General features: G+C 49.3%; 1 protein-coding gene across 1 annotated transcript in view; it reads left to right on the top strand.

Annotated features, from left to right (window-relative positions):
* Myo7b (myosin VIIB) overlaps positions 1-17,210 on the top strand; it is a 70,593-nt gene that overhangs the window by 14,711 nt on the left and 38,672 nt on the right. The window contains exons 6-14 of the mRNA XM_028867072.2: positions 2,874-3,016; positions 4,517-4,630; positions 6,583-6,736; positions 8,885-8,961; positions 9,810-9,929; positions 10,094-10,236; positions 11,501-11,711; positions 12,114-12,249; positions 16,785-16,951. Coding sequence (XP_028722905.1) covers positions 2,874-3,016; positions 4,517-4,630; positions 6,583-6,736; positions 8,885-8,961; positions 9,810-9,929; positions 10,094-10,236; positions 11,501-11,711; positions 12,114-12,249; positions 16,785-16,951 — 1,265 coding nt within the window. The remainder of the gene's footprint in view (positions 1-2,873; positions 3,017-4,516; positions 4,631-6,582; positions 6,737-8,884; positions 8,962-9,809; positions 9,930-10,093; positions 10,237-11,500; positions 11,712-12,113; positions 12,250-16,784; positions 16,952-17,210) is intronic.

The following is a 17,210-nucleotide window of genomic DNA, read 5'->3' as shown; positions in this document are numbered from 1 at the left end:
GTATATATAAGCATAAGAAGGTCAGAAGTCAACCTCAGGCGCATTCCATCTTTCTTTTGAGATACTGACTTGGGACTTCACCAAGTAGGCTCAGCTGGCTGACCAGTCAACTCCAGAGACTGCCTCCCATTTCACCCCTTTCATTTGTGAGGTTATAGGCATGTGCCATCATGCCCAGTTTTCACATGAGTTCTGGGGACCCAAACTCAGGCCCTTATGCTCACAACGCATGTATGTGTGTACATTTATATGCATGCATGCACATGCAGATGCCACAATGCATTTGTAAAAGTCAAATGGCACTTGCAGAAAAAGTGTCATCCTTTTTCTGTCCACTAAGTGAGTCCCTTGGATCAAACTCAGGGCATCGGGGTTGGCTGTGAGCACCTTCACCTGCTGAGCCATTTTGCCAGCTTATGAGGAGTTTAGATTTAGAAGAACTGTGACTTTGAGGTCAGGCTATCTTTAAAAACAAATTTAGTGTAGTTTTTTTTTTTTGTGTGTGTGTGTGTATGTGTGTGTTATTTCAAAATGTGTATGTGGGTGCCCGAGGAGGCCATAAAAGGGTGTCAAATACCTGGTAGCTAGAGTTACAGGCGTTTGTGAGCCACCAACTGTGGGTGCTGGAAGCCAAGCTCCAGTTCTCTGCAAGTAAGTGCTCTGAACTGCCGAACCATCCCTCCAGTCCCCACCTCCATTTCTGATGCAGGATCTCTCACTGAAACTGGAGCTCACTGATCGGCTAGACTGCCTGGCCTGCAGCCCCCAGGGGTCCTCCTATTTCTGCTTACCCATCATAGGCACACGTATGAGAGCCCTCCCTGTAGTCCTGCTTTACTATTACTGTCGTTATTGAAGGTTTGGCACAAGTGACTTCATTTTGCTTCTGACAGTTTTCAAAGTGCTGTGTGTCACATGAGAAGCCTGCAGTAATGGCGGCTAATGGAAATGTGGAAGCCCGCAAACAGCTCTGCCCAAGTTTCTTTTGGTCTCTGCTGCAACTCACATACCTCCTTCTACATCCAATTTCTCTGGGTCGGAGTCAGCCCATGCCACTCCCATAGGAGCTCATGATTTCCATCTTCACCTCTACCTTTTCACCTTCTCTCTCTCTCTCTCTCTCTCTCTCTCTCTCTTCCATTTTGAGAATTTCATCACGAGTACTGTATTTACAACATTTCCCCTCTCCCTCCTCCAACTCATCCTGTGTCCCCCAACTTTATTCATGACCTCTTTAAATGAATGTTTTAAAAGATCTATTTATTCATTATGTATACAGTATTCTGTCTGCATGTATGCCTGCAAACCAGAAGAGGGCACAAGATCTCATTACAGATGGTTGTGAGCCACCATGTGGGTGCTGGGAATCGAACTCAAGACCTCTGGAAGAGCAGCCAGTGCTCTTAACCTCTGAGCCATCTCTCCAGCCCTCTTTAAATGAATTTTAACAAACTTCCCCTTGGAAGAGTTGCATTAGGTGCCAGTGCCCCACCCTCGGGTGTTGTCCCTGGTAGAGGCAGCCCAGACACCTGTTATGTTGGCCCCAGGTCTGGTAGCTGTGGGGCACAGTTTATCTCTTTCTGTTTAAATTCATGACCTCTTCTTCTAGAATTATTTTTATATTTTATTTATTTATTTTTATTTTATGTGTGTGAGTGATTTGTCTGCATGGATGCCTGTGCATCATCACATTCACGCAGTGCCTGCAGAGACCAGAAGAGGATGTCAGATCCCTGGAGCTGGAGTGCAGATGGTTGTGGGCCACCATGTAGGTGTTGGAAGTCAAACCCTGTGGAAGAAGAGTCAGTGCTCCTAAGTGCTGATTCATCTTTTCAGCCTCATCTTCTTTCATGTGTTGTGTGTGTGTGTGTGTGTGTGTGTGTGTGTGTGTGTGTGTGTGTGTATTGAGTGATGCTCATATGTATATGTATTTCAGGCTGCTCATTTTTAGGCAGCATATGTGCTCTATTGGCCCTCAGAAGCCTCCCTGCCTCCTACATGTGCCCCCCCCCCCCCGCAGGAGGCAGTTCTCAAATTCTGAGCCTAGCGTTCACAGCTGTAAGCCACCTAGCCCATCCACTGTTTGGGCCAGCCTTCTTTCCTCTTCTCTCGGGTCTACACTTAGGCCAGATTCCTACTCTTCAGGAGCCTCCTGTCTTCTGGCCAGCTGGCTTTCCTGTACTGCCCTTGGCCTGCCAAGCCCACCTGGAAAACCTTCTCCAGCCTTCAGTTGCAGGCTCTCCACTGCCAGATTTTAGACACAGGCTTTTCAAGCCATGTTCACCTGACACAGCCTCTTTCTCACACTGCTGGAAAGAAATCCCAGCTCTCCTACCGAAAGTCTGACTTCTAACTTCCTAACCGACTCCCCAGGTGCCTGGAGTCCAGAATGACAGACAGGTATCACTCTTACTTCCCCAAGGGAGTTTATGGTTCAGAACCATGGACTCCAGGGTGTCTACTGGAATAATGGGTAAACCTCAGCTGGATATGTTCCTCTTCTCTTATCCCACTCCTTCCCCAAAGCAGGCTACTCCTCAACTATGTGGCAGGAAACCTCCCCCTTCCTCTGAGACCTATAAGAAGGGACTCCCGCTCTGCCATGTGGACCTGAACTCTCCTCAAGGCTTCAGACATGCTGTCTATCTGCAGTATTGGGGTCATGCTGTCTGTCTGTCTCTCTGTCTGTCCAAAGCACTGGTGACTCTAATAATGAACTTCTGCCCCCAAAGGACAACCACCTCACTGTTGGTCCCTGAAACCCTAGACTCCAGACCTTTCATCCACCTCCCTGGAGAACCTACCCAGATGACTTCTAAATGGAAACTTTCTCCTTTCCGCTCCTTTGGTGAGCACCTCCCTTTCTCCCTCAGCCTTTGGCAATGCCAAGACCGTCCGGAATGACAACTCCAGCCGCTTCGGGAAGTACATTGACATCCACTTCAACTCCAGCGGGGTGATCGAGGGCGCCAGCATTGAGCACTTCCTTCTGGAGAAGTCGAGAGTCTGCCGGCAGGTGAGACTCTACCACCGCCCGGGGCTTCCTCCTTGTCGTGCTCCTCGGCCTCTGTCACCTCCCAGATCCCACGTGTTTCTCAATATTGCTGCAAAGGGACAACTGAATTTTCTCAACTTTGAATTTCTTGTCCAGACAACCTGTCCATATGCATATGTGGTATATGTATGTATACATGTTTGCATGTGTGTGCAGATAAGCATGTGTGCACATTTGTGTGGCAGCCAGACGGTTGATGTTGGACATCTTCCTCTATCACTTCTCCACCTTATTTTTGGATGCAAGTCGCTCACTGATTCAACAAGATTAGCTGGTCAGCACACCCCAGGGGTCCTGTTTGTCTTCCCAGCACTAACTAGCATTACAGGTGTACACCACCATATTCAGCTTTTCACATGAGTAGGGGGGATTTGAACTCAGGTCCTTGTGCTTGCACAGCAAGTACTTTACCAACTGAGCCATCTCCCTAGCTTCGACGTATCCACCTTTCTTTCTTTCTTAATTGCTGTGTAGGTGCAACTCTGAACTTCTAATCCCGTTTTCATCCATGTTCTTTGCTTCACTCTTTGGTGCCGACCTTGCCTCACCTCCCCTGGAATTAACTCTGAGGCCTGGCTAGGACAAATCTGAGACAAGGTGCTTTGGAAACTGTGGCAGAGGGACCGGATAACAGAATAGAAGGCCATGTGACCAGAACTTGGGGCGAGAGACAGGAGGATCCTGGGGGTTTGCTGACCAGCCAGCCTGGCCTCCTTTCCTGGTTCTAGTCCAGTGAGAGACCCTGTCTCAAAAAACAAGATAGACTCCCAAGTACGTACATCCAAGAGTGTCCTACGGCGACCACATTCATGTTTGTACACCCAAGAACACACACTCCTACACAAACAAAACTATATATAGATACATTATATAAGTAAGTTATAGAAACGAATTTAAAGTCTAGAAGAAACACAAACCCTGAAGGGTTTCTGAGGAGGGGAAGTGGAGATTTGAGGAGGAGGAGAAGCAAAGTAGAAAGAACACTGATGACATCCTGAATTTTCACAGTGAAGATGTGCTTATAAATAGTATTTACAAACCCCACATCTAGTCTGGCAGTGGTGGCGCACGCCTTTAATCCCAGCACTGGGGAGGCAGAGGCAGGCGGATCTCTGTGAGTTCAAGACCAGCCTAGTCTACAGAGTGAGTTCCAGATAGTCAGAGCAGAGCTGCTATATAGAGAAACCCTGTCTCAAAAACAAACAAACAAACAAACCCCACATCTACAAATCCCACGAAACAGTGAGTTGCGGAGCCCTATGTGGCTTTCTGGGCTAGGGAGTGATGTCAGGCTAACCTCTTGGCTCCTTAGGTGGTACCTAGACTCTTCTGCTTCTTGGAACACAGGTGACCTAGGGGTGCAGGCTGGTCCTTGTGTAAATGCCAGAGCCACACGTGGCTGAAACTGGGGAGGTCCTGGGAGACTTGCTCACACGTCTCTTTCGATGACCTTCCTCCTAGGCTGCAGAGGAACGGAACTACCACATTTTCTACTGCATGCTGATGGGGATGAGCCCGGAAGAGAAGAAACTGCTGGGTCTGGGCATGGCCTCTGACTACCATTACCTGACCATGGTGAGCCCCCAACTCCTCTTCCCAACTTGCTCCTCAGAAGCAAAGGGAGGAAGGGACGGCCTAGCACGTGCTCAAGCCCCAATCTTGACTGCCGAGGAGCTTCTCCTCTAGCTGGGCCCTGAGGTGAGTGCTGGGTCCCCTTTCCTTCCTGTCTGGAAACAAGTGTGTGACCACCTTAGTGGCCTGCCTCCTCTTTCCCTTCTGCTCCGTGTACTCCTGGAACTCCAAGCTAGGGCTCTGGTCCTTTCCCGTATAACCCATCTTCTTCTGAAGCACCCCCCAAGGCCTACAAGAAGCTCCCAGAACAATAGATGGTTATCCACAGACTCTTGTTCCCTTCCCTGTAAGTTCCCCTAGACCACAAGCTCTCAGAACATGAGCTCTGTCCTCCCTGGCCCCTGCTTTCCAGGACAGTGAGATTCGCAGCCATGGTGACATGTTTTACTTCTGGTATCACTTTCCTCGCCTACCCTTTGACTTTGAAGTAATGGTCACTTCTTCAAAGTCCTCATCAGTCCTCGCCTAGAACAGGGCAGTAGTTGTCTTTTGAGGTGTCCCTGTGACCAGCTTTGATCTCTAATCTATCATCTACTTGCCACTAAGGAGATCTCACAGTGCAAACCTCTCTGATAACAATTAGTTACTAGAAGTTCAAACCTTTGGCATAGCTTCATTCTTCTCCAGGATCTAACCCTCCTTGAAGCAACTCTTGAACGCCACCTTCCAAATCCGTCCCACCAACCTCTGCCTTGTGAGAGGCTCAGCTCAGACACCTTCTGCAAGGAACCTCTCTGTACCTCCCAGTAGGGCTAGGCTTGGCCTCTTTGTTTTGTTTTTTGAGACAGTTTCTCAGTGTGACAGTCTTAGTTGTCCTGGAACTCACTTTGAAGACCAGGATGGCCTCGAACTTACTGAGATTTGTCTGCCTCTGCCTCCCAAGTGCTGGGATTAAAGGCGTGCACCACCACCACCCAGCTAGGCTTGGCCTCTTTGGTCTTAGCACTGGTAAGAGCCCGTGGCAGGTCATTGGCCTCTTGCCTGCTCCTCTTAGATATACAGCAGCTGTGAAGAGCTACAGGTCATTCTTTCCTAACTCCTAGCAAGGAGCACAGGTGCCGATTGTATTCGTACTTGAGAAGTGCTTCCTAGGGGAATGAGGCCACTATATCCCCAAGAGACAGGCCAGACAGGTTCAAGATGGATGGGTGGTCAATAGAAACCGGTGAAGGGACTCACTCAGGGTCACCAGTGCTGCCAGCAAAGCCCAGGTGTGCTTTAGCTACGGTGCCCTCAGAGCTGTCGGGGTCAGAGCCTGGGCCCTGGCAGCTCAACAAGCCGGGCCCGGCCACCTATCCTCAAAACGTTAATTAAGCAGACAAGTGTTTGGGCACAAAGTCAAGCATCCTCCAGGCTGGTCTGGACATGGGGTCCTGACATGAAATTTAGGTTTAAATGGAAGACGTGAGCTATGCATAACTAAGCATCCTTGTCTCAGTTCCAGTCCTCCTAAGAAGTGGTCTGACAAGCTATCAGAACTGTGAAATCTCTCCCTCTGGCTGGCACTAGACCTTTCTCTTCTCGAACATGAAATTCCTAGGGAAATTCCAGTTTCTTAGGGTCCGCTGTTTCAACAGTCTGGAAGGCAAGTGAAGGGGCAGGTGTGTCTCCTTAGAATACCTTCGTGTGGTCTTGCCTCTGAAAATCTCTTGCTTTTTTGTTTTTGTTTTGTTTTGTTTTTTTTGTTTTTTTTGCTAAGTTTAGTTACATGGATGTTGCCCTTCAGAGTCCACCCAGAGCTTCTAGGTTGACTTTTCAGGGAACTTTAACTACGTTCCTAAGCCACCTTGGCCTTGCCGGCTCCAGCCAGGCCTTGCCGGCTCTTGGCTGGAGGAGGTGAGATCTGGGGTGACTGGGGTGACCCGGTCAGCTGAAGTGCTGTCCTCTCCCGGTAGGGGAACTGCACATCCTGTGAGGGACTCAATGACGCCAAGGACTACGCCCATGTGCGCTCAGCCATGAAGATCCTCCATTTCTCAGACTCCGAGAACTGGGACATCAGCAAGCTGCTGGCAGCCATCCTCCACCTGGGGAATGTGGGGTTTATGGGTAATGTTGTTCTTGTCTTGATAACACCCCTGGGGAGGACTAGTAGAGGGATAGGAACAGTAGGAGAAAGAAGTATCTGGCTCCTTGCCAGAAGGATCATGGGATCCAACCCAGTCTTGGAAAAAACACATCCTAAAAATGTGACAATGATTTTGCAGTCCCCATAGTTCTGAGGAGAAGACACTGGGCCTTACAGGTAAAGAATCAGGTCATGGGCCGAGGGGATAGCTATCAGTCAGGCTATTGACAGGCAAGCATAAGGACCTGAGTTTGGATCCCCAAGATCCATGTAAAAAGCCAGGCATGGTGGCATGTGCCTGCAGCCCCGGTGGTAGGAGGCAGAGGCAGGAAGGTCCTGGACCTCACTGACAGGCCTGTCTAGCTGAAACCGTGAGCTCTAGCACAGTGAGAGTTTCCGACTCAAAAAATAAAGTGCAGATGGTTAAGGAAACCCTTCACCAACAACCTCCAGCCTCCACATGTGCATACACACCCACCCCAAAAAATTGTTTAAAAGAATCAGATCAGCCACTCCATGGTTAGTGGGGACCCCAGAGAGCTACCCACTCATGGTCAGGGTGAACCAAACTACACAAACCTACGTGTGAACCTACAAAATCAATTTGTGAGAAATCAAAGTGCTAGGAGGATTGAAGGGTCCTGGCCGGTGGCATCCTGAGACATGCCCAGCTTAGAGCACCAGATAGAGAGATCATGCCAATATGAAACTTAGAACAGTAAACCTCAGGGCCTGGGGGCTGGACAGATGGCTCAGTCAGTAAGATATTTGTCACACAAGCTTGAGGGATTGAGTCTGGATCTCTGGGACCCACAGAAAAGGCCAGGTGCACACTCAATTCAATGCAGGGGAGGCTGAGACAGGAGGATTCCTGAGGCTCACTAGCCAGTCAGTCTAGCTAAATTGAGTGAGCTCTGGGTTCAGTCAGACCCTGGCTCAAAAAAGTGAGGTGGAGTTTGTGTGTTTGTAACTCCAGTGATGGCGAGAGGATGGTGGCTAAGACAGGCAGGTCCCTAGAGCTTGCTGACCAGCCAGTCAAATCAAATGATAAGCCCCGGGTTCAGTGACAGACACTGTCTCAAAAAAGATAAGGTGGCCCGAAATAGCGAAAGATACCCAACATTGACGTCTGGCCTTCATACTTACATGTATGCATGTGTAAGTGCATCCACATCCACACATTAATCCATGTACACTACATGTACTAATAATGTACACATGTATGTACCCTACACACATATGCATGCACATAAACACAAAATATAAGGTGGAGAGTGATCAAGGAAGCCACCTGTTGGCCGCTGGTCATACAAATGTGCACACACATGGACATGTACACACACACACACACACCTCCTAAGTGCCATATAGGAACATAATGTAGGCAATAAAAAGATAATGAAAACAAAGAAATGGTTTTCATAAAACGTAGAGAGTGGTGTGTGTGTGTGTGTGTGTGTGTGTGTGTGTGTGTGTGAGAGAGAGAGAGAGAGAGAGAGAGAGAGAGAGAGAGAGAGAGAGAGAGAGAGAGATGCTTGGGATTGGACCCAGATTCTTACGCACAGTAGACAAGCACTCTACCACTATGCTATAGCCTCAGTTCTCAAGCTTTTAAAGTTAAGACAACCCCCTCAGTCCCTGTTAGGCAGCTACTCCTGAGGTGGACAGTCGTGCAAAGAGAAGGAACTTGAAGTAGAGATGTAGTTAAGGCCACTGCTCCCAGCTGGTACTCCATCATCGACATCATAAATACACAACTATCTGGGCTACTAAACACAGCACAGTGGAGCAAAGGAAGCCGGCAGCCTGTCTTCTCTCGTAACAGACCCCAATCAGGCTCACAAGCACCAGCGTCTACTCACTATCCCAACCCAGTCTCCCACCCCCAGCTAGGTCCCAATGTCCCAATGATCTGGCCAGATAAAGGGGACCATGGCCTGTTTCCCTGGTTCAGCTAAGTTGATAATGACTGGTGGTCAGTGGGGATATTCAGTCTCCCGGGAGAAGGTTCCGGGAGAGGTGATATACTCACCTGAGCACAGTGTTTGCTAAGGTGTAGACACAGCCTGCCCGGGCCCTCTGTGCATCACGTCAGATTTCTCTCTCAAGACTACTGCTTCTCTCCCAAGCTGCTGTCTTCGAGAACCTGGATTCCTCTGACGTGATGGAAACTTCAGCCTTCTCCTTTGCGATGAAGTTGCTAGAGGTACTGGATCATTGTATCTGCTAGTTCAGATTCCTGTGAGAGACCTTGGGGGCTTCGGCTGACAGAGCCCCAAATCTGATTCTCATAGCCCTGTCCAGTTCCCTGCTTGTGTGTCCCACCCTCTCCCAGGCTCTGAGCCCATCTGCACTGTGGACTCCTGGGAGTAAACACCAGGGTGGGGGCAGGGTGAGCTGATTATTAACAATTGAAGTGGCCAGTGTACTTCAGTGAATGTGTCTTCTCCCTCTCTTCTGTACCTTCTCCTGCCTTTCAATGGTTCTATTCCCACCCACTCACTCCCTAAGGGTTACTCTTGGGGTCCAAGCCCCATACCCACCAGCATGTCCATTTTGTATTATCCCACATCAGCTGTGCATTTTTCTGGTCCAAATTAGTCTGTGGCTCAGCAAAGAAGGTCCGAGAAAGCAAAAGAAATCCTCACAAACCAGTCACCTCCCAAAGTCCCACGTCTAAACATCACTGACACACAAATTTGTGGACCACGTGTCAACATAGAAACTCAGGGACACACATTCAAACTATAGCAGGTGCTCCAAACCTTTGGCTCATGACAGCTTGTCTTCTCTGCGTGGAGGGGAGGGCTCACTCCTCTCCAAACTTCTCTTGCTCCTTTCCCCAGGAGACCAGCATGTTCAGGTTCACCAACAGGCAGTCTTCCATAAACATTGTAAAGACACTCAGGAGACCAAGGCTGTGACCCTCGCGGTCCTGGTTTCGGTCCAAAGCATTTCCCGACGTCAAGGGGTCTTTGGTCACAAGAGGAACAGGCGCAAGTCCCAAGCCAGACTCCGCTGCACAGGTGTGACACGGTCCCCATCCCTTCCCAGGTGCAGCACCAGGCTCTCCGAGACTGTTTGATCAAACACACCATCCCCATCCGTGGAGAGTACGTCTCCAGGCCCTTGAACATGGCACAGGCTGCAGACCGGAGGGATGCCTTTGTCAAGGTACAAAGCCACAGGGCGGGGCAGAACAGAGATGGATGGGCAGGTCCCAGCTCTTGGGGTAATATTCCTTGGGAGGCCAGGGTCACCAATCTGCATGCAGCCTCCCTAGGTAATGGTGTCTTCCTTTAGCTCAGAGACCAAAGCGTCACCCTGTGTTTCCCCAGGGCATCTATGGGCACCTCTTCCTGTGGATTGTCAAGAAGATCAATGCTGCGATCTTCACACCGCCAGCCCAGGATCCCCAAAGTGTGCGGAGGGCCATTGGTCTCCTGGACATATTTGGCTTTGAAAATTTCCAGAACAATAGGTATAAAGATCTTAACCTGCATCGTTTCTGAAAACCGTATACGAAGGGCTAGGGTGACCACTCAGTCAGTACAGTGCTTGTCAGGCGAGCTTGAGCTTTTCTCCTTCAGAGCTCGTGGGGAAAGCTGGGCGCGAGGGCAGCGGCACGTGCTCGTAATGCCAGTGCGGGATGGGTAAAGACAGGAAGGAGCCGTGTGGTCCAGTGGCTAGCCAGGCTAGCTGAACTGAAGAGACCCAGTCTCAAAAAGCTAAGTTGCATGGCATCAAGGACCAATATCTGAGGTTGATTACACACACACACACACACACACACACACACAAACACATATGCACAATGCACCCATGCACACCACATACATGCACACATGCATAATGCACCATACACACACACACACACACACACACACACACACACACACACACACATACACACACACACAAATGAGCAGTGGTTCTGACCAAGCTTGAGGGTGCCTGTCCCCTTCCCCTACCCTACCCTAGCCATTAGGCTGAGAGCAAGGACTTCACACTCCCGATTCATAATGCTGGGGTGTCTGAAAGCAAGTCTGGGCCTTTCTGCAAATACAGCCTGTGTACGTCTTAACATCCCAGTGCCCAAAGAAGTCTGTGTAAGTAAAAGCCATCCCCAACAGTCAGCTTACTTCCTAGCATTACACACACACACACACACACACACACACACACACACACACACACACACACACGAACCTCTGACTCCCTTTCTGATCTACAGTGACTTACCACATGGGGTCAGGGTGGTAGCAGAAATCAATAGCACTGACTTGTCGCAGAGCCTTTGTGGACCATTCCCGGCCTTTGAGTTTAGAAATGAGTAAACTCAGGCAGAAAAATCTCTGAACCAGTGTCCCAGAACAACTGGAAGCAGGTGCGAGCATTGCCATCAGTCACCACTGTGATGAAGGCTGGGGAAGGAAACCAGGTGGGCAGGGGGGCCAAATCTGGGCAGGTGATATCCAGGGCAGAGTCCATGGCAACAGGTAGCCAGAGGGGAAGTGAAGGCAGAGGTGTTCTTCCAGAGCTTTTAGGGTCGGAGCCTGGGCCCTGAGAGTCCCCTGGAGTCAGAGAAAAAGGACACATGTTCTTAGAGGTGTACACGCATGAGGCTCTGTGTGCCCACGGCATATGTCTGGGGCAGAGATGCCTCACGACTCCAGGGCTCCCCAGGCTGCAGTGGTACCCAGCTGACCCTGCCCCACCCTGAGATGATGGTGCTGATTCCACAGCTTTGAACAGCTCTGCATCAACTTCGCCAACGAGCATCTGCAGCAATTCTTTGTGAAACACGTGTTCACCATGGAGCAGGAGGAGTACCTCTCCGAGAACATCACCTGGGACTACATCCACTACACCGACAACCAGCCCATCCTAGACCTGCTGGCTGTCAAGCCCATGAGCATCATCTCCCTCCTAGATGAGGAGAGCCGTTTCCCACAGGCACGTGTCTGCATCCTCCTCAGAGTGGAGCCTGGAGCCTGAGTCTCTCCTCTGAGGTCAAGCAACTCCATGGTATCGAGTGTGGAGGGCATACCTGTGCACATGGTTGTCACCACCTCCGCCTAATAAGCCCCAGCTCAGCACACCTCCTGCAGGAAGGCTTCCCAGATTAAGGACCTGGATGATTGCCCAGTGGGTAGAGTAGGAGAGCTGGCCAGGGAATAGCCCCTAATCTCTGTTCCAGAGTCTTCACTATAGGTCACCAATCAATGTGAACTAATTGTCCATCAATAGTGAGCCATAAGTCATCCTGAGCCTAACTTGCTTTGCCTCTGTGGGTTCGCCTGCTGACCTCCTCATGACTCTGGGGCCTCAGCCCATAAAGCCTCTGGGTTCTTCCAGGGGACAGACGTCACTATGCTGCAGAAACTGAACAGGGTCCATGCCAACAACAAGTTCTTCCTGAGACCCAGGAACATCCATGACACCCGATTTGGGATCACACACTTCGCGGGTGAAGTATACTACCAGGCGGAAGGTGAGCACAACTCTGTGTATAACCCACTCGGGGCCAACTCAGGATACCATAGGAAGGAGTTAGTCAGGGGACAGCGAAGGATGAACACAGACTGATGTTCAGCTCCCTTTCTCCTCTTACACAGTCCAGGATTCCAGGCAGGGAATGGTTCCACCCACTGGGGGTAGATTTCTCTGCCTCAACTAATGCAATAAAGATAATCCCCCAGGGGCCTGGCTACCAGGCTGACTCTAGATTCTGGCAGACTGACAAAACACTAACCATTGCACACGTCATGTATGCTCTCTGCGTCTGGTTTCTTTGAAGTTTGTCTGTGTTGATGGACGTGAGAGGGACCGACCCAAAGCCCTGATGCTTGCACACTAAGCGCTTTACCAACTGAGTTCTCTCCCCAGCCTCTTTTGTTTCTTCTGATTGCAGAAGAATATTCTGCAGTATTATCGACCCATATTTTGTTTCTCTCTTCAACTGATGGATATTTCGGTTGTTTCCACTGTACAGCTAGTTTATATAACACAATGGATATCCAGTGCAGGCTTTTGTGTGGACATAGATTTCGGTTTTCTCCGCATATATCCAGCAGCGGATTGCTAGGTCATGTGTAGTTTTTGAGGAGCCACAAAACTCTTTCCAAAGCAGCTGTGCTATTTTTCATTTTTAATAGACATGTAAGAGAGTTCCAGCTTTTCCACGTGCATTTGAACTTGTGTTATCAGAGCATGACTTGTAGGAGTCTGTTCTCTCCTCCCACAATGTGGGTCCCAGGGATGGAACTCCAGTCATCAGACTTGGCAGTGGGTACCTTGACCTGCTGAGCCATCTCACTGGCCTAGAATCGTGCTTTCTGTACTCTGGCTACAAGTACCTCATCAGATATATAGTTTTAAATTTTTTCTCATTCTGAGGGGCTTGTGTCTTTTCAGTGTTGTTTGGCGGCTGTGGGTGAGCTCAGGGCCTAACACACATCCAGTTCCTTGCTTTTTGTTTTTAATTGTTTGCTTGTCTGCTTTTTAGATAGGGGCATGATGCATAGCTCATCCTCCACCTCCAAAATCCCTGGCATTGCCTGTGCGGACCCCACACCTGGCTCCGTATCACTTTCTCAGTGGTGCCGAAGGTTTTATTTTAAAGAAGTCTGGTTTATCTCTTTGCCTTTGTTGCCTGTGTCATAGCTTGGAGCCCACTGGGAGGTCTAGTGTCAGGAAGGTTTTCTTTCTCGTTGTTTTTGGGTTGAGGTCTCCCTAGGTAGCCTTGCCTGCCCAGCAACTTGCTGTGTAGCCAGGCTGGCCTCTAATCCCCCTGCCTTCTGAGTGCTATGAAGCAGAATCTCCCATAGTCCAGGCTGCCTTCAACTCACCATGTTGCTGAAAACCGCCTTCAACTTCTGATCCTCCTGCCTCCACCTCCCAAATGCTGGTATTTGCACCACCTTGTCCAGTTTGTATGGTGCTGGGAATCGAACCCAGAGAATCATGCATTCTAGGCAAGCACTCTGTCAGCTGAGCCATAGCTCCAGCTCTTCTCATGCATATTATTACAAGAGGTTTAGATTTTACTTTTAGACATTGATTCCATGAGTTGACTTCACGTTATAGTCAGGTTACTCATAGTATTGAGTAGAGAAGCAAAGGTCTAATGTGTCATCTGTTGTGCTTAGAAGAATGGGAAGGTGGCCAGTGTGCCCTTGTAGTCAGGAAAACAGGGTAGGTAGGCATCATCCGTAGACATCTTTAAGTAGAGATGCGAATCTAGGGACAATCCTTGCATACTTTTCCTTTAGAGAGACAGAGGAGCAGAAAGGCTGGCAACTTACCAAGAGGAAGCAGGGTGCTGGAGGTGGGGGAATTCTGTTGGAAAACTCGGAAGATGGCAGGGCGCCTTCACAGTCCCTGCCACACCCTGACTTTAAGCTCTTGAGAAGGGGAGAGTCCCTGTATTAGTCAGTGTTCCCTAGAAGAACTGAACTAGTGGAATCAATCTATATTAAAAGGGCATTTATTAGAGGAGTTTCTAGGCTCTGGCCTGGCAATGGCTGTCTCCCGACGGGAAAGCCAAGAATCTGGTTCAGCCCATGAGGCTGGATGCCTCAGTTGGTCTTTGGTCTACGTTGGGATCCTGAAAAAGTAGGTTCTAACACCAGCAAAGGAACGCCTCAGGAACCGGATGGATGAACTTGCCACAGAGAGTGAGGGCAAGCGGGCAAAAAGCAAAAGCTTGCTTCTTCTGTGTCCTTTTATATAGGCTGTCACCAGAAGGTGTGGTCAAGATGGGTCTTCTGACCTCAAATGATCCACATTTAGGGTGGGTCTTCCCCGCCTTCAAATGATCCAGTTAAGCAAAATCCCTCACAGGCGTGCCCAGCTGCTTGGGTTTTAGTTGATTCCAGATGTAGTCAAATTGACAACCAGTATTAAGCAATCATAGTCCCAGAATCCAAAGAGGACATTGAGCCCATCCCCTAGCACCCCTAAGTATTCAAGAGTGAGGGTTTTTGTTTTTGTTTTGAAGTGACATGATACTTAAGAGTGAAAGACCAGACTTAACACAGGACACAAGACCAAGCTTTCAGCCAAAGGAGATTTATTTGATCTAGAGGGACAAAGGGCTGGGAACAGGAGACAGGAAAGAGGGGGTGGGGGACAAGGGAGAGGGGGAGGGATACTTGCCCCAGAGGGACAAAGGTCTGCCTCTAGATAGCGAGGAGACAGATGTGGCACATAGGCAAATGACAGTTTATAAAGGGAAAGGGGAAACCCTGTGTTAGGATGAGGTGTTTAACTTTGATTGGCCAGGTTCATTAGGGTAGCCAAAAAGGGGCTTTTGATTGCTGGACTTCAATACTTTCATAGCTGACCCTTGGTGGTCAGCCTCAGGAGGAGGAAGTGGCCAAATAAGGGAATAGACCTTGGTGGCTAGGAATGCAATCTAACAGTTTGGCAAATTAAAGAGAATGGAGAGAAGGGTAAATGGCAAAAATCTGTCAGCTCTATGTTTGCCTGCTCCAGCCTGTTAGGGCCCTGCAAAGGGGATGCTCAGAGTCAGGACACTTCTTTCTCCAAGCACAAGGACCTAATTTAGAATACCCAGAGCCCACGAAAGCCAGACACAGCTCACATCCACAATCTCATCACCGCTGTGGTGAAATGGCATCCGGAGACAGGGGGATCCCTGGAAGTCAAGGACCAATAGCCTGGTGTACACAGTGTTGAATAACAAGAGATCCAACATCAAAGGCAGAAGGGAAGTCCTCTGACTGCCACACAGACACCACGGCATGCTCACGCCCATGATCTCACACATAAATGCACACGCACACTCATACACACTCATGTGCATGCACACACATACACGCACGCACACATGCATGCACACACAAGTTTTAAAAAACAAAACCAGGGCTGGGTATTTAGCTCAAAGTCTTGCCTAGCATGCATGATGCCCTGGCATTTGAGTCCTAGCACTTTATAAACAAGGCATTGTGCTACACACCTGTAATCCCAGAAGTCCAGAGGTAAAAACAGGAGGGTTAGATGTTCAAGGTCATCCTCAGCTACAAAGCAAGTTTGAAGTCAGCCTGGGCCTCTATGAGACTCAGTCTCAAAAAACCATAAAGCAATAAGCAAAAATGCTAAAGTGTTTCCTTTTCCTTTGGACTACCCTGTTGTACCCATGACCTCACATGATCATGGCTCAGAGCTAGCCATCTCTCCTTGTGACCTCACACAATCCTCTCTCAGAATTTAATGACACTGGCCATACTGGGTCAAGGCCTACCCTCATAACCTCACTTCATCTTGTTCATGTAAAGGCCCCTCTCAGGTTTGGGCCACAGCTCAGTCAGCAGAGTGCTCTCTCTGCAATGACGACTGGAGTCAATCCTCAGAAGTCACATTTTAAAAAAAAGAAAAACGCTGGACACAGCCTGCCCTGGAACCTCAGTACTGGAGAGGCAGACCACTATGGCCCTCTGGATAGCAGCTAGCCTATTTGGTGAATTCCAGGCTAATGAGGGACTCTGGCTCAAAAAAAAAAAAAAAAAATCAACAGCACCTGACCTCCACATACACAGGCACATATGGGTACCACACTTACACAAACATGCACATTCACATGCACACAAAGCCGCCTCTTCAAACAGGAGATCCATACTGGATCCATAAGTACTGGAAGCAAGGACCCCAATAAATAAATTTGGGTAAATGCATTATTCAGCCCAGAACACTATCTATGCCCCGTTTCTGAAGGCCAGGTGTTCCAGTTAGGAAAACTCCAACCCTATCAGAATGCCCAAGACCTCAGAAGCAGAATAACTGTATTCATTTAGACAACAGTGGTGAGTGGAATGGGATGCAGGTGGCTGAGAGTTTTGATAGAGGTCAGATGTGACTTAGTGGAGACAGAAGTTCTGTCTGAGTGGAAAATAGACAGTTTGCTTGAGCGGGACATTCTGGAGTCCCTCCAGGCATTCTTGTCTGACTCAAGGGATGGGGGAGACGGCTCTATTGGCCTGAAAGCTGTCCCTGCTGTCCCCACAGGCTTCCTGGAGAAGAACCGAGACGTGCTGAGCACAGACATCCTCATCCTGATTCACTCCTCCAAAAACAAGTTCCTGAAGGAGATATTCAACCTGGAGTCACCACAGACAAAGCTGGGCCATGGCACCATCCACCAGATGAAGGCAGGAAGCCAGTCTGCCTTCAAGGTGGGCTACTCACCTGCCGCCCTCGCTCCAAGGCACTGGCCCAGACAGATGTGACCAGGAGAGCCTTTATTCACAAGTCCCCAGCATGCAGCAGCCCCAGCATGCAGCTGGCACCCAAGGAGGCTTATGCTGGAGTGAAGGAGAGAAGAGGAGAAAAAGAGTAAATAAAGGAAAGAGAGAGATGGAAGGAGGAGGAAGGAGAGGAGGAGAAAGGAGAGTAATACAGAGGGAAGGGGGAAGAGAGGGAAGTATAAAAGAA

The sequence above is a fragment of the Peromyscus leucopus genome, chromosome 19, assembly GCF_004664715.2.
Source record: "Peromyscus leucopus breed LL Stock chromosome 19, UCI_PerLeu_2.1, whole genome shotgun sequence".
NCBI lineage: Eukaryota > Metazoa > Chordata > Mammalia > Rodentia > Cricetidae > Peromyscus > Peromyscus leucopus.
The sequence above is the reverse complement of the archived record's forward strand: the minus strand, read 5'-3'. Positions and strand labels throughout refer to the sequence as shown.